We start from the raw sequence: 22827 nt of genomic DNA, 5'->3' as shown, positions 1-22827 counted from the left end.
AAAGTAGTAACTCAATATTACACAAAAATATTAATTTACATAATTTAGCAATATAATTCAATCCAAATAAATAGTGTGAAGAAATACCTGTATATCCCATGTTCATAGAAATATTCCTTCTTATCACATATTTGTTATGAATACGTTGGGTTTTGCATATGTAATAACCTCAAAATTGTCTAGGGCAAAAAAGAGTATATTGGTTATTGTGCCCCGATTCCACATGACATGACGTCATTGCATTCTTAACAACAATGGCGAACAATGAAGGTGCAGTGGATGAAAGTGATATGTCAGACTTATATCTGTTATCAATTTAGCCTAAGTTTGGCCAAATTCTCTCGTTTGTGTTTTGCTATATTCAAAAACAAATTTCTATAGAGAAAATAACAAAAACTAAATTTGAAAATGTGATAAAACTTATGTGATAAAATTTTAAAGATTTTAACTGTTATATTTCATTAAACTGTTATAATTGAAGTTTTTTCTCTTTTATGCAGAACTTAAATATGTGATAAATAGATAATAACATGTCTTTTCCATATTGGCCCTGGAATCATCCCTTGACCCATATCGTCCTTCGGCTTAAGCCTCGAGGCTGATATGGGAGTCTCGGGATGATACCAGGGCCAATATGGAAAAGGGCATGTTACAATCTATACTTATAACACACATGTTTAAAGGACACATGGTGGAGGTAAATAGTTGAAAAAGAATGGAACATGCACTTTTGTGAAAAATCAATCTTTCATTTGGAATGGTCTCTTAAACTATGCATGGTTGTACGGAATTATTTGTCAGCTAAGTGTGTTTACTGAGAAGGCAAATTTTCCAACCAATAGCTAATCATAATGGATTATGTAGGTATGTCTGGACAAAACCTTAAAGTACTGTACCACTTTGCTCTTATTTGGTTGAAACAAATTTTATTGTTCAAAAGGCCACATGGACCAGTAAAAAGGGTTTTTTTTTCAACTTAGACATCGTCTTAATGATCTTATTAGCTTTCTGAAATAACTTTGTAGTGAACATCAAAATCCAAAGGATCACAGAACATAAATAAATCTGTGTCCTAAATATAAATCTTCCTGTCATGTCCTTAAAAAGCAATCTGAACCGTGCATACTAAAATATTCAGAAACACACCATGAAGAGTCAAAATTTAGATGCTATAATTGTGAATATTTTCATAAAATACACTGTGAAATTCACAAATCATGCGAGATAACTTTTCTCTCATAATTCAAATAAGAAGCAAATGGTCTAAAATTTAGAGAAATCATTTGGAGACAAAAATGTATATCAAGTTTATAACCTTATAATATGACTAATTGGCAAAGTTTGAAATTACACATATTAACAAAATCATATATTATGCACATAAAGATGGGAGAAAATATATTAACAATTTTTGTATAACAATAACAATACATTTCTATACATACGAAAAATGCATATTATAAATTAAACTCTTTAACAAACAATTATACACAAATTTCAAATATTTACTTGTTGTACACATACAGATAAAATATATATAATTGATAACATGGAAGTTTTAATCTGTTGAGCTTGAGGAAAACAATTATTATGGCATAATTGACTGATTTTTACTTTTATTGAATGAATGAGAAGGACATCCATTGATCTTGTTCACCACTCTTATTAGAAGAATGAAGGTCATGAACAAAGGCTGCACAAGATATATAAAATATATCTGCTGTTCTGACAAATCCTGTCACAACAAACTTGGCTGTAAAAGGAGTCTATTTACTAGTCATTCTGTTTTGTTTCAACCTGACGACTACAACAGTGTAAAAACTTTAAATGGTATTTTGACATTACTGTTATTAAAGACTTTTTTCCAAAATTCAATTATTTATCAAATATCTTCCTTTGAAACAGCTTAGGCTCAACAAACTGCTTTTGCCAGTTTTTGGTATCAGTTTGCTTGCAATAACATGTATAGAATAGGTTTTAGCTGACTAGTTTATTTGACATAACAAAGAATATCTGAGGTTGACAATTTTGTTTGTATGAGACATCAATCCTAAGAATAATTTCACATCATATTGCTCAGCTTCTGAGAAAATATCACATATACCACAAACAAGCATACCAACACCAATTCACAATGGCAGTTACTCATAAAAAATGTATTTTAAAATTTAACTCAATTTTGAAATGTTCATTTTGAAATTAAGTGTTGCAAAGTTTAAATAAGAGAAATGAAGGAAGCCAATTAAATTAAAAAGAACCTCAGTTGATTTCATACTTTTGAAGGGGTACAGTTTGGACAGTAGTGTTGATACTGTTTATTGTTAAGATTCCACCTCAATATCATACATAAAGGTAATAACAAATAAAACTATCCTACTACAAGTTTCTAAGGACTCTGAATATATGGATACATGGACTATGTCATGGTAAGAGATAGTTCATGTTTTAAAAAGTTTCATAACAGATCAAGCACATCACAAACAAAACAGATATTTAAAACAAAATTTAAAAATAAAACAGATCAAATTTTAACAAACCATTAGATTTCTAAACAAAAAGCCCTAACAAATATAAAAATTTAAGAAATATAAAGCTCTAACAAATTTAAAGCTCTTACAAACATAAAGTCCTAAATGGACAGATATGAAGCTCTAATAAATATAAAGCTCTGCAAATATAAACATTAAATGTAAGTTTATGTTTAGTCCAATGAAAACTAACTGTAGAAAGTGGTTTACATTCATACAAACAATCTGACATTTTTCCATATATTATAAAGCTCTTTGTTTCAATCAGCATCTTTTAGCACCTCTGTATTGGAAGAGACTGGATTATGTTAAACAACTAGGTTAACAAAGTTACACTTCTCGTTCATACTACAGATTTAAATAGCAGCTGGAAGAGACTGGACTATATTAAACAGCTATGTTAACAAAGTTGAACTTCCTATCATTCTCCAGATTTGATAGGCATAAAGTCTTATACCTTTAGTGATGATAATAAATCACTGTCTGTGTAAACTTACAAATCTACAATACCTTCATGTAAAGATGCATCTGTCAGCAGTGACATATATTTCATGCATGATTGACCTTAATGTAAAAATGCATTAGTCAGCAGTGACATACATTTCATACACCAATGACTTTACAATCACTAAATGTTAAGATGCATCTGTTAGCAGTGACATACATTTGATGCACCATTGACCTGAAGTTTTCATTCTACCTAATTGAACTAGAGTACATCTTGTGTAGTTATATAGCATATAAAAGCATGTTTTTTAATTTGTTGCACCATATTTGATTAGCACATGTTATATATACACTGGAATGAATAATAATAATGAATTCATCATAATTCTGTCTGAAGTGGTCCAAGTTTGGTATTTTCATACAGGTCATCAGGTTCTGAAAAGAAAAAAAGATACAGTGTGAGTGCATTGCATGAAAAATAAATTCTACATGCATGGTAGCAAAGAGAACGTAAAGTATACAATTGTCATATACTGTGGATTCATTTATTGTCATGGATACCAATTCTCGTGGATTGAGGAAAACTTTCATGTTCGTGGATATTTAAATTCGTGGATTTGCTGAAGTCTGCATACATGCTTATAGAAAATTTGTAATTCGTCATACATTTGATTTCGTGTTTCATCTGTGCCAACGAAATCAATGAAAATTGGTATCCCACGAATAATAATTAATCCACAGTACATCCTGAGAAATAATGAAGCATCTCCGAGAATTGCAATTATTATAGTGTGTTTTGATATGATTTTCGACAGGGTCACTGTTAACTTTGTTTCTAACAAACAGAAATTGACTTGAGCTTTTGCCCCTTTTTTAATCTCACAAAAATAAATGAATCAACAGTAGCTATAGTTCCATCAACAAATTCATTTGACTCAAAACAGATGTATCAGTGAAACAACAGCCAACAGACAAAAGACAACAGCCGACAGTATATACCTACCAACCAGTATTCAAATACAAAATATTTAATTGTGAACATTTTATAGAAAAAAAATCACAAGGAATAATGTCACCCTATAAAGGCATATTTTTCGACTCAGAGCTGACTAGTCAGTGCTCAATACATGCAAAGTTCTAAGCAAATAAGCTGCAGATATCAGTTGTCAAGTCTTTGGTTTGAGCCTATGACTTCCCATACTCAACATGTGAACACTTCCATTATGCCACAGTGGATGTTCAACAAAAATTGTCTGCAATTCTCAGCATAGAGCAAAAATTGGAATATTTTTAACTAACATATCAGATCAAGAGAGGATATAGGAAGAAATTAACAAAACTGTACTGATCATGCACTTTCAACCTTTGAATAAGAAATCTTTTTGAAGAAAAAGGTTTAAATATATTTTACTCACGTCTACAGTGAACACTCGTCGTCGTCTTAACAAAAAATTAGGTTTTTTTTCAGTCTTATTAGTTTAAACATATTTATTTAAAGTGGATTGGAAAACAAGTTATTACACTTATATTAATCCTTTTCCACTTTACTAGTGCAAGTGCTGCCTTGTAGCAGCATGCATTAGCCTGTCTTTTTCTAAATCTACAACGGTGTCTTTTACGTGCAATAGATATTGCTCTCTCTTAACACAGGTCAGCCATTTATCATCCCTTCTGAGATTATAATAGTTTCTCAAGACCATACTCGCAAATGGTGTAAAAGGAGAACCTAATTTTAAGTCCCTGAAAGTTTCTCCCCAAAAACAGATATCGAACCAGGAACCTTTGTGTTTTTAGTCTTATGCGCTAACCACTTCACCACGGCTCTGTTTCAGTCTTATTCTGCTTTCTATCATTCGAACTTAACCAAACAAAATCATTGAGTAACAAGAATGTGTCCTCAGTACACGAATGCCCCACTCGCACTATCATTTTCCATGTTCAGTGGACCGTGAAATTGGGGTAAAAACTCTAATTTGGCATTAAAATTAGAAAGATCATATCATAGGGGACATGTGTACTAAGTTTGAAGTCGATTGGACTTAAACTTCATCAAAAACTACCTTGACCAAAAACTTTAACCTGAAGCGGGACAGAGGGACGGACGAACGAACGGACAGACGGACGGACGCACAGACCAGAAAACATAATGCCCCTCTACTATCGTAGGTGGGGCATAAAAATAAACTAAGTGAAAGTGTCCTACACATTATCATTACATTGAAAAATTGTAAACATACAAAGTGCTTTCCTAAATTATATCTTCATCAGGTACGCTAAGGATCATATAATTTAGAAGACAATGCCAGTAATGGCAGTAGGGAAGTAAATTTCCAATAGTAAAGTATAGGCATTTTCATCTGAGCCTACTGGTAAATTGTCATACACAGGTGAGTGAAACAGTAATTGTAAAAGATGCAATCAGGTGTAAAAAATCACATGACTCTCATTCTTTTAAGGAACAATATTTATTATACTGTGTTATAAAAGTTCCAGGAATATAGTTATCATGGTTATTAGATAATAGTTATCATGGTTATTAGATAATTAAAGTTCTAGGAATATTTATTATATGATCAAAGTTCTAGTAATATATACTACAATATCCAAAATCATTTCTAGCTACAATTCATTAATTGCATGCAGTAATAAAGATGCAATCAGGTGTAAGAAATCTTTCTCTGAAGAAACAAATATTATGAAACAACATGATGTTTTAGTTCTAGGAAAATATCTTATGAAGGTGTAATGTTTTTTCTGAAGAACTATTATCCATAGTCTTGTTCCAGGGGTAACAAGTATATTGTGGAACAAATATATAACATGTTGACAGAACCTTTACCAGGATGACAGAATAATACATTGATTTATTGATTTATTGGTATTTAATGCCACTTTCAACACTATTGTATTACTTTTTGGTGGTCAATTGTTATAAGTGGAGGAAGTTGGAGTGCCCTGAGAGAACCTACTTATCACCTTCAGTAGGAAAACTGACAATCCTAATCAATTAAGATTGCAGTCCAGTGCACCTACAAACTCTCATCTGTAGTGTTGACAGGCTAGTGATACAGTAGTTCTACTTCATAAACCACATCGCCACCGAAGCCCATTACAAAACAATACATTGTACTTACCATAAGCTAAATTATCAATACAGACTTCTCCATTTTCTTCAGGATTCTGTAATTTTCTCTTCCTTTCTACTATTTCTGAGAGACAGTCATGGATAAAAGCATATTGTGCCTACAATGAAACATTTATCATAAGAGAACACAGTCTTTTCAATATATTATCTTCACATGTTTACTATCAGTGTTTCTGTTCCTCTTCTGGTTGAAGGGCTCTAATTAAACCATTTACCCTATGGATTTATAAATATAAAATCAAAAATATGTGTCTATGGGACACGATGCACTGCTTGGGCAATCATATTTACATGTTCAGTGAACTGGTAAAAATAAATCAGTGTCAAAACCAAAACCTTTTAAATAGATCAGATTATGAACATGTATAATACTAAGTTTCAAGCTGATGTGACTCTCAAACTGATAAATCTGCAATACATTTTGTCATGAGTAACGAAATATTAAAATTTGAAAATTATTGGATCAAGGTATCTGGATTTATTGCACTGAAATTACATTGTGTATCATTTCCAAATTAATCAAGGACCAAAATTCCTGACAACAAAAGTGAAAAAAAATAAAAAATTGTTTGGTTAAACTGTGACTGTAACATACCACCCTCCTTTTAACACATCTTAGCCCTTATACTTCTCAAAATCAATTACCAGATTTCCATAGGTATAAACAAAAGTAAAAGCACTAGAAAAAAATTAACAGAACCAAAGAATATTAAGATTTTAATTTATCACTTTAGCAAGTTCATTCAATCGGAAGTAAATATTTCTTCTTAAAAAAACTAGGACTTTATTCTTCTGTTCATCCAAATTAATCAATTGATGGTTGGTTGTTCAAAGAGAAATTCCAAATTAAAATGGCTAGGCAAAGACCAACAGATTCTGGAGAAAAGGTTTATTTCCTTTGGCATACATTTTTCTCCTATCACTTTCATCAGACAAAATAGGGAAAAAACAGAGATCTCAAATTTAAAAATTTGCCATATCAGAATCTAAAGTATTACAGGAAAGTTTGTTTATTGTAGTTGAAAATACAAATAAGAATATCTATTAAAATTTCATCCAATAGCAACTTTTTGGTGTGCACTTTTGAAAATTCCACCCGGAATGCATTCTGAAAAGGCCAAATTGTTCATCGTCACTGTAAGTCAGAATATTACACAAAAGAATACAAGCATAGTACCAACCCATGTTTGCACCATTGTTGTTCTATGGTCTCTCATCTGTATCACCCAGTCAAATATGTCTACTTGTGACGACAAGTCATGGTCTTCAACATACTGCATCAAGTAGTCTACAGTAATAAATGTACCAGTCCTACCAACACCAGCACTGAAAAATTAATGTTTCTGAGTTAATAAACATTCAACTACACCTAAATGTTTCTTATTCATATAATAATATCCAATTATTCAAAAGAAACTCAATTCTATGATCTGCATACTAACCTACAACAAAAGACTGTAGTACTTTTAGAATTAGGTCATTGTGACCTACATTCAAACCTCCAATATGACTGTAGGACCTATATAACTAGATTATAGTGACCTACATACTAACCTCCAATGTGACTTTAGGACCTTTAGAAATAGATAATAAGATCTCCTTACTTACCTACAATATTTGACTGTTAAACCTTTTGATTTAGGTCATTGTGACCTACATACTAACCTACAATGTGTGACTGTAGTACCTTTAAAATTAGGTCATTGTGACCTACATACTAACCTACAATGTGTGACTGTAGTACCTTTAAAATTAGGTCATTGTAACCTACATACTACCCTACAATGTGTGACTGTAGGACCTTTATAATAAGGTTATTGTGACCTACATACTTACCTCCAATGTGACTGTAGGACCTTTAGAATTAGATAAAAGTGACCTACATACTAACCCACAATGAGTGACTGTAGTATCTGTATGATTAGATTATAGTGACCTACACACTTACCTCGAATGTGACTGTAGAAACTTAAGAATTAGATAAAAGTAACCTACATACTTACCTCCAATGTGTGACAGTAGGATCTTTAGAATTAGATCATTGTGATCTACATATAAAATACCTAATTTTTCCTTGGTGATAATACTAACCTGCAATGTGTGATTGTATGACCTTTAGAATTAGGTCAGTGTTACCTACATACTAACCTACAATGTGTGACTGTAGGACCTTTAATATCAGGTGTGATATGTTGTCGCACTGTAGTAATGAATTCAATTAATGTTGTAGTCTCTACTTTGGCTGAAAAATCTGGCCACTCTAAAAAGTGGAAATGCTTTACTACCCTCTTTTCATCTCCCTGTAAAAATGAAATATACAAAATTTAGTTAAAAAAATTAATTTATTGGTAACAGAATTAACCCTAAACAAAACTTCTTTTTGTTTTAAAACAAAATAAAAGCTTTAAAAATGGATGATCAAACAACATACTTAGGGACGACATCAAAAGATCGATGTAGGATAAAAAACTGAAATCAAATAGTTTGGGGTGGGGGGTCAACATTGCTGCAAGTTTTGTTAATCCAAAATCGATTTTACATATATCCATATAGGTAAATCAATTTTTCCCAAATTAAGTTAAGAGGGGAGGGATATTCATTAAAAATGATCACTGATACAATGAATCAATTGGATAAATACAGTACAAAATAGATTATATGTGATTTGCATCTCTAAAAATAGTTGAATGTGAATGGTCTGTTATATAATTCGATAAAAGGTGAAAAAAAACCTAGAGAATATAGACTGTAGATCACAAGTGTCTTTTCACAAAAGTATGTTCACAGCAGGTTTTATCTACAAATGATTAAACAGTGATATCACATATCAGACATGATTGCCATGATTCTAGTACCATATTTAAAAAAAAAAAAAAAACTAATTCCACTTACCAGACAAACATCCATGATATGAATATCATATTTTCCCATGTTTGATACAGAGGTAACATTGACCATAAGATCGTTGTAACACTTTGGTTCATTGGCTGCATGTGGCCAGTAATGTTCACATTTATCCTGAAAAATAAATTATACATTTTTATTATTAGAATTTACCTGTAACACGCGTCAAAAAATAAGAAAATGTCATTGGTGATAAAACTCCTCCACATTCAGACATTAATACCATGCTTTATGTGACATATTTTTATTTTGTAAAACGTTCAAATTTGAAACTGCTAGACTAATAAAATTGTCCTAAAGCATGATTTTGTTGTCAAAGAGAGAAATTTTGACCTTGCTCAAAGGTTATATGCCTAGAGAAGAGATTTCCTTTTTTTTACCTCCTACTTTATCAATTCAAAAATTTTGCCAATTGTAATCTAACCAGAATAAGATGGAAACTACATCTGTTCAACATCACTTATACAACTGGATACTAAAAATTATTACAATGTATATGTGTTCCGTCTAACAACAATCCAGGAAACACAATTATAAATAATGTCCTAATATCAGTTCCTGCTGGAACAATGATAATCTATACCCTTTATTTTGTTAAGAACAAATATTGTAATATTCGTCCCAGTGGTAACATATTAGAGAATATTTCTTCCTCTTAGAACTACTATTATGATACCTACCATGTTATTTTCACTACACTTTGTTAACATGACTATGATGGACACACTTTGTTCCCAGATCATCCTCCAAAAATCATTAGCTGTACCTGGTAATGGTCCCTGGCTAGCTATAAACTCCTTACCATAGGTATAGCCCTACAAAAAAAATATTCTTATGTTAAGTAACAATTTAGGTATGAAATTTCAAAAGATAGTTTCAGAATTTACTACAACTCTTGTATGTTGTTTTTTTTATTTATATGTTTCAGAGTTTAGTGTGATGTCCCTTTTCACTGAACTAGAACACATTTTTGTTCAGGGGCCAGCTGAAGCCTTTTAAATAATTTCCCATTTTGTTTCTTTTGAAAATTTCACATTTTGTTTTCCTTTCAATAGTTTTACATTTTGTTACTTTTTATAGCTTATATTACACATTATGGATTTTGCTCATTGTTAAAGGCCGTATTACATATAGTTGTCCTAGTTGTTTTTATAAGGCTTTATACAAACAGTTTATGCTGTTAAACTATAAGCTCCAAACATTTCATTTATTCTGTAGCTTTCTAAACAGACAAGACAACTAAAGGAAAGTATATTTAAAAAAAAGCACATCAATAACACTTCGAAAAAACAAAACATGAAACTGCGAGCTATTGCTCACTGATGATATCCAAGCCGCAAGTGGATAATATTAATAGTGTAAAAATATGCAAGTGTTCGGTTAACAGGAAGTTGTCCAGTGATGAATCTGAAAATGCATCACACGGTATAGCTGACTTATATAAATCCTGAAACCAAATTTCAGAAATCCTTGTATTGTAGTTCCTGAGAAAAATGTGACGAAAATTTTCAACTTGGCTATCATGTGTAAAATCCTACAAGTGTTCGGTAAGCAGGAAGTTGTCAAGTGATCAATCTGAAAACGCATCACACGGTATAGCTGACTTAGATAAACCCTGAAACCAAATTTCAGAAATCCTTGTATTGTAGGTCCGGAGAAAAATGCGACAAAATATATTCATGGGACAGACGGCCTGACTGACGGACTGACGGAGTGACAGAGGTAAAACAGTATACCCCCCCCCCTTTTTTAAAGCGGGGGTATAAATATAAAACCAGATGCTTCACAGGGCGCAGCTTTATACGACCGCAGAGGTTGAACCCTGAACGGTTGGGGCAAGTATGGACACAACATTCAAGCTTGATTCAGCTCTAAATTTGGATTGTGATTAAATAGTTGACACAGCATAGGTTTCTGACACAGAATGAATGTGGTCTAATGAACTTAAAATACTTTTTTTTCCTTTGAGCAATTCACTATGCTGTTGAATATCAATCCTCTCAAAAAAATGTTTGAAGAAATTTTCTTTTTATTTATGAAATCTGAAATGAGAAAAGTTTAACCCCCCCCCCCTTTTTTTTCTCACATCCCCCTTTCCCTTTGTTATCATTGAATAGTAAAGATTGTTTTAATTTATCAGTTGGTAGTAAAAGTGAATATACATTGTGTATTGTATAAAACAATGATTTAAGTTGATTCAACTACTATTCTGGACAAAGGAAGATAACTCCAATCAATTGAAAATTTCTTGCTATTGCACAATATTGTGCAATTAGATATTTCTTGCTATTGCGCAATACTGTGCAATTGAAAATATTTGCTATTGCACAATACTGTGCAATTGAAGATTTCTTGCTATTGCGTAATACTGTGCAATTGAAAATTTCTTGCTATTGCACAATACTGTGCAATTGAAGATTTCTTGCTATTGCTGAATACTGTGCAATTGAAGATTTCTTGCTATTGCACAATACTTAATATAATAATTTCGGATCCTGATGTGAACCAACTTGAAAACTGGGCCCATAATCAAAAATCTAAGTACATGATTAAATTCAGCATATCAAAAAAGCCAAAGAATTCAATTTTTATTAAAATCAAACTTAGTTTAATTTTGGACCCTTTGGTATTTAATGTAGACCAATTTGAAAACGGGACTAAAAATTAAGAATCTACATACACAGTTAGATTTGGCATATCAAAGAACCCCAATTATTCAATTTTTTATGAAATCAAACAAAGTTTAATTTTGAACCCCGATTTGGACCAACTTGAAAACTGGGCCAATAATCAACAAGAGGCTGTCACAATGACAGCAAACCGGATTTATTAATATTTATTTGTGTCCTGGCAATATCACAAGAACCATTACTGATGAATGGTGAAAGTGAAAATCGTCAATATCAAATTTGACCTCCATTTTGTCATCAGTATCAACATCTTAAAATTTGAAAAGCTTAGATTGAATGGTTCATGAGTAAATGCAACAACGTGAATGGAAACGCCATTTCACAATCTTTCAAGAACCATAACTCCTGAACAGTAAAAGTCAAAATCGTCATAATTGAACTTGACTTTTAATTTGCCATCAGTAACAACATATAAAAATTTCAAAAGCTTTGGTTGAATGGTTCATGAGAAAATGCACGGACACGACTGGAAACACCATTTTTCAATCTTTCAAGAACCATAACTCCTGAACGGTAAAAGTCAAAATCGTCATTATTGAACTTGACCTCCATTTTGTCATCAGTAACAACATATTAAAATTTGGGAAGCTTAGGTAGAACAGTTCATGCGTAAATGCACGGACACGACTAGAAACTCCATTTTTCAATCTATCAAGAACCATAACTCCTGAACGGTAAAAGTCAAAATCGCCATTATTGAATTTAACCTCCATTTTGTCATCAGTAACAACATATTAAAATTTGGGAAGCTTAGGTAGAACAGTTCATGCGTAAATGCATGGACAATACTGTAAACTCCATTTTTCAATCTTTCAAGAACCATAACTCCTGAACGGTAAAAGTCAAAATCGCCATTATTGAACTTGACCTTCATTTAGTTGTCAGTAACAACATATTAAAATTTTAAAAGCTTTGGTTGAACGGTTCATGAGTTAATGCACGGACAACATTTGATTCCCGCCCGCCCGCCCGACCGACCGCCCGACCGACCGCCCGCCCGCCGTACATCCCCAAATCAATAACCGACATTTTTGTCACAAAAATCCGGTTAAAAATCTAAGTACATTTTTAAATTCAGCATATCAAAGAACCCCAAGGATTCAATTTTTGTTAAAATCAAACTAAGTTTAATTTTGGACCCTTTGGACCTTAATGTAGACCAATTTGAAAACGGGACCAAAAATTAAGAATCTACATACACAGTTAGATCCGGCATATCGAAGAAACTCAATTACTCAATTTTTGATGAAATCAAACAAAGTTCAATTTTGGACCCTTTGGGCCCTTTATTCCTAAAAACCTGTTGGGACCAAAACTCCCAAAATCAAACCCAACCTTCCTTTTATGGTCATAAACCTTGTGTTTAAATTTCAAAGATTTCTATTTACTAATACTAAAGTTATGGTACGAAAACCAAGAATAATGCTTACTTGGGCCCCTTTTTGGCCCCTAATTCCTAAACTGTTCAGACCTTAACTCCCAAAACCAATCCCAACCTTCCTTTTGTGTTCATAAACCTTGTGTTTAAATTTCATTGATTTCTATTCACTTATACTAAAGTTATTGTGCGAAAACCAAGAATAATGCATATTTGGGCCCTTTTTTGGCCCCTAATTCCTAAACTGTTTGAACTAAAACTCCCAAAATCAATCCCAACCTTCCTTTTGTGGTCATAAACCTTGTGTCAAAATTTCATAGATTTCTATTTACTTAAACTAAAGTTATAGTGCGAAAACCAAGAAAATGCTTATTTGGGCCCTTTTTGGCCCCTAATTCCGAAAATTTTGGGACCAAAACTCCCAAAATCAATCCCAACCTTCCTTTTGTGGTTATAAACCTTGTGTTAAAATTTCATAGATTTCTATTCACTTTTACTAAAGTTAGAGTGCAAAAACTAAAAGTATTCGGACGACGCCGACGACGACGCAGGACGACGACGCCGACGACGCAGGACGACGACGCCAACGTGATAGCAATATACGACCAAAAATTAAAAATTTTTGCGGTCGTATAACAAGAATATGTCCCTTGTACATGGATGCCCCACTAGCACTATCATTTTCTATGTTCAGTGGACTGCGAAACTGGGGTAAAAACTCTAATTTGGCATTAAAATTATAATGATTATATCATAGGGAACAAACATGTGTACTAAGTTTCAAGTTGATTGAACTTCAACTTCATCAAAAACTACCTTGACTGGAAACATTTACATGAAGTGGGACGGACGGAAGAAAGAATGGATGCACAGACCAAAAAACTTTATAAATTTAAATATGTACTTAACTTACAGGTATATAATTAGCATTAATATAATCTGACGAATCTTCCTCGTCTACCATTGGAGCTAAGATTACCCTGCTGTGGTCATCTGAAAATATAAGTATACATAAACTGCTTGACTAATACAAAAATTGTATTCATAATAATCATCATTTACTCTTTTTCACCATTGTCATATCTATTGTGGATTCATCAATATTTGTTGAATACCAATTTTCATGTATTATTTTATGGGTACAAGGGAATTACAAATTTTCAAAAGGAATATATGCAGACTTTGTCAAAACAACAAAATCAAGTTTTCCTCAAACCACGAAAATTGGTACCCACAAAATAAATTAATCCACAGTATGTGAAAAGAGTTAATTATTTTAAAACAAGGTTTCCTGGAACTATAATTTCAAATTTTGGTGTTTTTTTTCATTCCAGAAAACTGCATACCTAATTTTCAAGAAGGAATCCTATCATGCAGAGGCCATTATATTTATAGTCCTTGAGAAATACTTACAAGGTAATATATTGGTGTATCTATTCTTTGGCTTGTTTTCGTCAAGGTTAGCAGAATTTGTTGTGTGTCTTGGACTCAACTGCTTCAAATCCTGTAAGATAAAGACCTCAGTTCAATTTATGCAATGATATCTTACTTTCAATTATAATAGAATACATTCAACAAACTTAAGAAAATTTACAGTCTTAAGTCTTGTACCTTCTTATGTTTGTAGATGGGAAATAACCTTTCTAGAGCGTATATACCTGTTTCAGCGCTTAACTGATACCGTGTAACTTTTGTTCATTCCTTATTCACTTGTAATACAACTTGAAAGGAAAATAAGTACTGAAATTATAAGTGTGAGGTTTTATAATTGAGAACTCAGTATTGTTGCATTTTTCACATTAATAAAAATATCACAATAAATTACAGTACTTTAAAAAAAAATATATAAAAATAATTTGACTTACCTCATACTCTCCAATGAAGAGTCTATTGTCATCTGCATGGTACTTTCTCAAGAAGTCACCGATGGCACTCAATACAATAGGTCTGAAAAAAAAATTAAAAACAATTAAAAAATTATAAAGCAAATATTGATGACCTAATCAGTGAATTAAATCCATATAAAAAAATCATAAAAAACCATTACTAACCTATCCAATGTTTCCAACAATGTAACAAGAACCTAACTTATTATTCTATTTGGCCTAAGTAATGTCTTAAAATATCTAGGGTTTTCATTTAAGTCACATGTTAACTGTATATCACATAACCATTCAACCTGCAGGACTAAATCTTAAACCTGAAAATTAAGTCCTTTTTATTAAATAAAGTTCAGCATTTATTTTTTCTTATCATTTTCAAGGGCCACAACTCAGGTAGTCATTGTAGTGAAAGTTATGTTTAAGCAATATTTCATCATAATTATTTCTCATACAAAACAATGGATAATGGTTAAGGAAAATTTATCATAAACCATGCATTAAACAAAAGAAACAAAGGCAGCAGATGCATGCGTTTCTGAAGCAAACTTTTCTATCTGCCAAAAGACAAATTTTAAATCTAAAAATACCTGTTAAAATCTAGAACATCAAGTGCCCAAATGCACTCATGATGTGAAAAGAATCAAGGTGCTTGCACCTAATGCACAAATTATGTAGTATTAGTGTCAAGTATACCAGTAACTCTGTAACATGAATATATCTGATTATATAATTTCATTGATAAACTTCTGGAAATGATAGGATATAAAGACATAACTGTAATGGGCCCCCTCTTATCGCAGTTGGTCCCCCCCACAACGCAATCGTTACCCAAAATATAAGAAGCTTAAATGGTTCATTCCTTAATGATTAAACCTTAACCAAGTCCGGTTTAATCTTCTTAGACTGACTATCTGAGCTAAATTTCCTACACACTAGCTCACCAAGTAACAGCGTGCAGGAAGACATGTAACCTTACCAAGACACTTTATTCTGACACTGGGCCAACCAGTTTTGACTGTCACTCCTAAATTGGGTGTACTTCAATAAAGAGGAAGCAGTGCATACCAATCTTTAAGTCTTGGTTTTGCACAGGGGTAATAAAACCAATGACCTCAACATTCCTACCACAAGAACACCAAAATACAGTAGAAGTCAAATTTTCACAAAAAGCAAGGTGACATGCCATAGATTACCTAATAAGTCATATTCATATTCCAAAATCAAAGTTTTTTGTCTTTGAATAAAAATATTTAAATATTACCTGTTTTTTTCATAATAACTATAGCTGTATAAATCAATTAAATCTCCCTTTTGCATTACAAAATGGTGAAAAAATAATCAAGTTTTTCCACACCATCCCTAACATTATTTATCTACCAAATTCTGATTATAAAACTTTCCTTGTTTTATCAATTTCAGAGTTATTAATTCAAAAATATTCTAAATTGAGGAAATACTAGTATATGACTCATCACTGAAAGTGAAGTACATGTGTGTTATACATGTACTAAAGAGGAAGCGAGACTTTAAATTTCACAAGATAATGCACTTCAGTCAAGAACATTATATACTAAAATTGAAACTTAATATTTTGTTAGTTTTTTAATTAAAATTCATCTTTTTAATTATATTTTTCCTATGATATATTAAATCACCACCGAAATAAACAAAAAATCTTTATCAACATGTGTTTCCATTTAAACAACAGTGTCAGTGAATTATGGATCATTGAAGGACCGTGTATGGATCAAGAATTGGGTAGAATTAAGGATGAGTACTGGTGGATAAAGAATTGGGTTGAATTTAGGACAGGGGTTGATCAGTATTTACTTAAAGGTCTCAAATTTAGGCTAAAAATATTATTAGATCTGTAAATTTGCATAAGCCAATTTTTGTTCCTCCTGAAAACAGAATTTGAATCTGAAAATGAGATCAAGGATACCTGACATATGCCAGAGATAAATTTCTGACAATAATGCCATGTGTACACATGCAAGATAAGAATCACCAGCTTTTCTAGGGCCTTCTAAAACACAGTGCTTTATCAAATTGTTAAAGATGTATACACAGATACTGCTTGATAAGCCTGCTTAAATGTAGGTTATTTCAAAAACTCAAATGTAAACTGTGTCCATGTCAATGAAGTGTTACATAAATAAGGTTAGATTAGGATTCTTAAATGAAGAAGCTGCTTTGCTCCATAAATGCAAATTGACCACAAGTTATATTATTGTAGAATCTGCAATGTGAACACAAATGAAAAATCTAAAGAACATAATACACTATTTCAACGACAACCATGAATATTTGTCAATGTACAAGAACTTTGTATTCTGGAAGATGGTAAATCTTTAGAAGAACCACCTGCACAAAGCACATACCAAATTATATTTCTGTATGACTATAACTTTGAGTCAAACATAAACAACATGCAATTTCAAATAACACAGACATAGATACCAAAGTCCACAAAAGGATTTAGAGATTTAGAATAGATTGCACCCTGCAAGCCATTGAATATAGTCAGAGAATATATATTGACTATAACAACTGGATAATTGCACAATATTACAATTTTACCCCAAAAAATGCACCCATTTAGTGTTTTTGTTTTTGTTTAAATTGCACTGCAAAATTATAACAGTTAATAAAGGCTGCATAGCAGTAAAGTTCCTGGTGTATGCATGCAGGGGTAAGAATAATCAACTAAATCTGCCAACAAATATGTACAAAAATATAAACTTTAACAATAAATGTAAGTTTGCTTGTACATGTACTCATATCCTTTTGCAATTTTTGTCTCAATTTTGTATTCCTTTTACTGCTAAATTTATCTTACTAAAATTTGCACCCAGAAGATATCAACTGCTGTATAACCCAAATAATTCAGTAGTTTATATTCCTCTGCTCTACAATTGCTGCATCAATACTTAAATAAGCTCAAAATCTTGGTAACATTGAGCTATCAGCTCTTTCATATTGAGAGCACCTATCAAAATCTTAGATTTGTGACAGGTTTTTATTGTATAAAGAGTTCAGAACCCTCCCAAGTGGGAGAGTTGATCACAGGGAGGGACTGAATTATTTGGGTTAAATGTGATAAGTAATTAAGACAGAAACGTAGCATGTATACAATTACATAGAGATCAGAGGGCAAATAGAAGATGAAATAAATTAGTCTTGGCTTCCTGATTAGAAAACAGTGCTTCAAGAACCAAAACCAACACAATAAATTACCTTTGGAACCATTTCAGCCCCCTACCCGACCCCATGCCAACCCACCCTAAGAAAAGGAGTTCCTATCTTTTAAAGTCACTTCTAATAATCAAAATCCCAAAATAAGGGACATAATAGATTAAAAATACATGTATGATCAAGAAATTTCTGGATGTCTTTGAAAGCTAAATATACTATTCGTGGGTATTGTCCAATTAAACACTAACTCATATTATGGGGAAATTTTGTGCGTAGTAAAACTGATTAAACCCCTCAAATTTGAACCTCCAGTTAGCATATCTGGACTAAAGAATCATGCAATTATTCCTATGTCAGATGTGGGGTGCCAGAAAAATTAAGTACATTTGAAGTCACATTAATAGAAAGATATCCTGTCAGGATTTTTGAAAATTGTCACTCATTAGAATAGAAAAGGTTTAAAAAAAAGAAAATAATCCAACAAGCAATATAATTTCAGAAAAACAAGTATGATATCAACAAATTCTGGTGTATAAATAAAGCTTATGTAGCACAAAAGAGAATAGATTGATACATGCCTTTTCATACTCTCGTTATTCAACCTATAAAAAGGGTTCAAAAGTTATCATCTGTAACTAAATTTTCAGATTTTCAGATTTGTTAAACAGTGTTTGTTAACAGTGAATAATGTTAAAATTAAAGTAGAAATTTTGAATCAATTTTAAATGTTCTCACCTTTTTCGTACTCTTGACCTTACTTTTAATGGGGCATGACTAAAACATGAATCTAAAATTATTGTGTGAAAACACTGTGACAAAAAATATTTCCGTCTTTCTCTTCTAAAACCTATTCAAATGTTTAAAAACAAATGAAGGGTTCCACCAAATACTGCATCTCTCCTACAATTTCTACAGGCAGTGTAAAAGTGTAATGGTGACAGAATAGCTTCTGTACAAATTTCATAACAATCCATGAAGATTGAGAACTAGGAGGCATTGATAACACATAACTCTCTCAGTCATAAATTTCACTCATTTTGTGTGCTTTCTATGCAATTGTTCACTAATTTTGAAAGAATTTAATCAGCACTAAAAGAGATAAATTAATTTAGTCATATTTTCAGTTCAACTGATCCAAAGTTGTGTGCATTTTTTTTCCAAAACTGTGACAAAGCAACTTGACCTGAAGTCAATTTATCATTAAAATACCAACAAACAGAAATACACATTTTTGAATTTGGCTCAGGATTTTCTCAGGTCTTTGGTAATAAATTTCATATAATTCCATAAAGTTTTAACCAAAGTACTTGATGTCTAAAAAACAAACTTTAACCACAGACTGAACCTAAATGATAATGACACCTCCAACAACAGAATCAAGGACTGCAATGTGTCGCTTTCACAAACTAAATGTCACAGGCTAGACAAAAGGATATTTGTTTTGTTTAACTTTATAGACTTGAGGGTTGCACATGTATAGGGATATAACTGATGCTATTGCAATCATTTAAAAAAAGAAGATCTCAAAATTACATTTAAAACAAAATAAACATTTTCACAAGAATGCAAGATACCACCATACCTCCACCCTATACATAATGTAAATATATGCAACAAACAGATAACAGATACCAACTACACATCATTGAGATGGGAGCCATCTCTGTGGGCTTCACTGTGAATTACAAATTGTATCTTACCCATAGCCTATGGGCCATAGGACATGTGGTTGTCAATTCAAACCAAAGGTTTTACCCGTGACCTTTGAAGTTGTACATACATTATGACACACACTTTGGTGTTGGTTGATATACATGTCAAGTATAAAGTATGAAGTTAGGATGTAGAGTAAACAAGATCATAACCATAGGACATGGGGTTGTCAACTGAAACCAAAAAAAAAAAGTTTTTGACCTTGACCTTTGAAGTTATAAATACATTATGACACCCCCACAGGTGTTAGTTGATATACATGTCAAGTATCGAGTATGAAATTATAACGTAGCTCTAGATATAGAGCAGACACAATTTGTTATAGACGGACAGACTGCTCACTATAGGGCGACTTGCCATTTGAAGGGCTTGAATTAAATTAATTACAATTAACTCTGGCTAATACAGCCAGTCAATCTTAAGGATAAATTTTGTTCACCCCTAATTAAATTATATTGTTGTCTATAGGAAAATTGCTGCATTTGCTTGTATAAAATTTATCTTGAATAAATATTGGAGTAAAGTAGTTACCTGTACCTTTCTGGCGGTGGTTGCAAAGGTTCAAATTCTCCTGATGATTGTCGTCTTCCAAATTCAGGCAGATACTCTTTTACACATCTAAAACATATTTATTGGTATAAGTAAATAATTTTCAATGTCACAGAGTACAGACTTGTCATATATTCCATATTTAACCAATGTAAACACAATAAGTGGCATCAACAAATAAATACTGTTTATAAAGAAATTATCTACAGTTTTCTTATTAATGTGAATAATGCCATATATCTGTATGCAGATCTTCCTGAAATTGCCTTTATTAATCTCACATGTTTGTTCAATATTGCAGATATTCCTGAAATTTCCTTTATTAATCTCAATTGTTTGTTCAATTTTTAAATATGCACACAATAATTTCTGAATTTACAGTTTTCAAGTTAATTTTAAGGTTAAAATCAAGGCGAGGTATAAGAATTTCCATAATATGAAATCCATAGGAAAAAAAACTATCGAAATTGGATAAATTTGAAAGTGTCCTGACAATTCACATTTACAATGCATAATTCTAAAAGGGGCACTGGCTACAAGATATGCAAAAAATAATTTATAAATGATTTTGTTAGTTCAATCATTGATAAAAGTGAAACATTTGAATAATAATTCGCATTTTGCAGCCAACTGGGTTCATTTTGTTAAGCACTTTCAGAAAAGCAATTAAACATCACTGTTGAATTATTCGCTTGCAAGTGAATAATTCAACCTCATTAAATCCAGATTCATATCACCTTCAATTTAAACCTTTAGCTAGAGATTGGTTATGCATAAAAAGTCGTGTTCAGTTTAAAGTGAGACAAAGGTGAACCATTTCATTGACTGACTCAATCCATAAAAAATCATTCTCATACAGGTAAATAACTAACTTTTGTGTTTAACCTAAATCATGAAATCAAAGAGACCTAGAAAAATCAAATTGCATCAGGTGGCTATCTATTTATATTTATGTTTTTGTTTATATTGGATTATGTGAAAGTAAGCAGTCTTCAGAGGTCATTTCTATAGTTAATTAGATGGCATCTAGACAAAATTATACACAATTCTGATATATTTTATAGAATATCTGCATTGTTAACTGTTTATGTCAGACTGATTGTAATTTGGATGTACATTTTAAGATGTTATAAATCAAATATAAGAATTTAAGTCAAATTAGTGAACATGAATTTGACAGCTAAAGTCCCTTTAACTGTTACATTCCAATTTAACACATTCTCAAAAAAACTTTCTGATAGCTTTTTGGTGGACTTCTGCTGTTGTCTTTTTTTTTTGTAGGGTTGTTATCTCTTTGACATATTACACATATCAATTCTCAATTTTATTGAAATATAAAATGTAATCATAGAGGCTTAGACTCTGATATAGTTTTTAGATCTCTATGACTTACCATATGTTTGCACGCTATAACTTCTATTTAAATACTTACTCCCATCTCCTATGAACCATGAAGCCAACCATTCCAAAAACAGCTAATAACAGTAGCACACATATAATTATACCTGCTATTTCTCCACCTGTCAGAGGATCATCTGTAAAGGAAAAAGGAGAACTTTTCGGTTAATTACACCCCATCAAAAATTGAAAACTGGAAGTACGATAATCAGGCGTGTAAAGTCTGCAGAGGAACATGATAGAGTTTTTCACTTTTTTCTTGCTTATCCTACTCTATAATCCACAACCATGTTTGGCAATACTCATTTTGGAGGGTAGAATTAAGAGGGCAATAATACAAGCCTTAATTTGATAGTTATGTCTGATAGATCATTAATCTGCTCAAACATTACAACAAATCATTATAAAGCTGCTGACCAAAAAAAAAGTTATTCTTTTCAGTTGTCTTGAAGAAATGTGTGATGAAAATTTTGAATATTAAAATAAGGAGATATGATACCAATGCCAATGAGACAATTATCCACCAAAGTTCAAATAAAGTGGATGAAGACCAACTTGTTCATTCTACAGTGATGGATCCAGAACTTTTCATAAGAGGGGCCCCACTGACCGACTTAAGGAGGGCCAGATCCAGTCATGCTTCAGTGATTCCCTAAATAAACAATATTTTTCCCACAAAAGTGCTGAGTATCTGAGCATATATCACATCCATAAATTTTGTGAAATGTTCATGGATAGCATGTATAGAATGTTTTGATCAATGCAATATATTATGTGATTCAAAAAAGATAGTGATTAGGCTTGGAAGATTAAGATATCAAGTCAGTCCCATAAGGTTTTGATCGCATTTCATGAAATCTTTACCTAAAAAACAGGAAAAATAGGTACTTGATAAACCTTATAAATGCAGATATGTACAATCATCACTGTCAAGCTGCTGACAGATTATGAAATCATTCTGCTAAAAAATAAAAAATAATTTTTTTATATAATAGTT

At 31.9% G+C, this 22827-nt stretch overlaps 1 protein-coding gene across 1 annotated transcript in view; it reads right to left on the bottom strand.

The window, feature by feature from the left end:
* Positions 1 to 2188: 2188 nt before the first annotated feature.
* The window catches only part of LOC139491125 (receptor-type tyrosine-protein phosphatase H-like), a 63226-nt gene continuing 42587 nt past the window's right edge, over positions 2189 to 22827 (bottom strand). The window contains exons 14-26 of the mRNA XM_071278533.1: positions 21865 to 21967; positions 20415 to 20501; positions 18906 to 18944; positions 14958 to 15039; positions 14506 to 14596; positions 14006 to 14085; positions 9705 to 9839; positions 9013 to 9138; positions 8269 to 8420; positions 7302 to 7446; positions 6110 to 6218; positions 3147 to 3410; positions 2189 to 3092 (exon numbers count right to left, since the gene is read on the bottom strand). Coding sequence (XP_071134634.1) covers positions 3355 to 3410; positions 6110 to 6218; positions 7302 to 7446; positions 8269 to 8420; positions 9013 to 9138; positions 9705 to 9839; positions 14006 to 14085; positions 14506 to 14596; positions 14958 to 15039; positions 18906 to 18944; positions 20415 to 20501; positions 21865 to 21967 — 1205 coding nt within the window. The 3' untranslated portion in view covers positions 2189 to 3092; positions 3147 to 3354. The remainder of the gene's footprint in view (positions 3093 to 3146; positions 3411 to 6109; positions 6219 to 7301; positions 7447 to 8268; positions 8421 to 9012; positions 9139 to 9704; positions 9840 to 14005; positions 14086 to 14505; positions 14597 to 14957; positions 15040 to 18905; positions 18945 to 20414; positions 20502 to 21864; positions 21968 to 22827) is intronic.

This window comes from Mytilus edulis, chromosome 10 (genome assembly GCF_963676685.1).
Source record: "Mytilus edulis chromosome 10, xbMytEdul2.2, whole genome shotgun sequence".
Lineage (NCBI taxonomy): Eukaryota > Metazoa > Mollusca > Bivalvia > Mytilida > Mytilidae > Mytilus > Mytilus edulis.
This window is presented reverse-complemented; position numbering and strand designations above follow the sequence as displayed.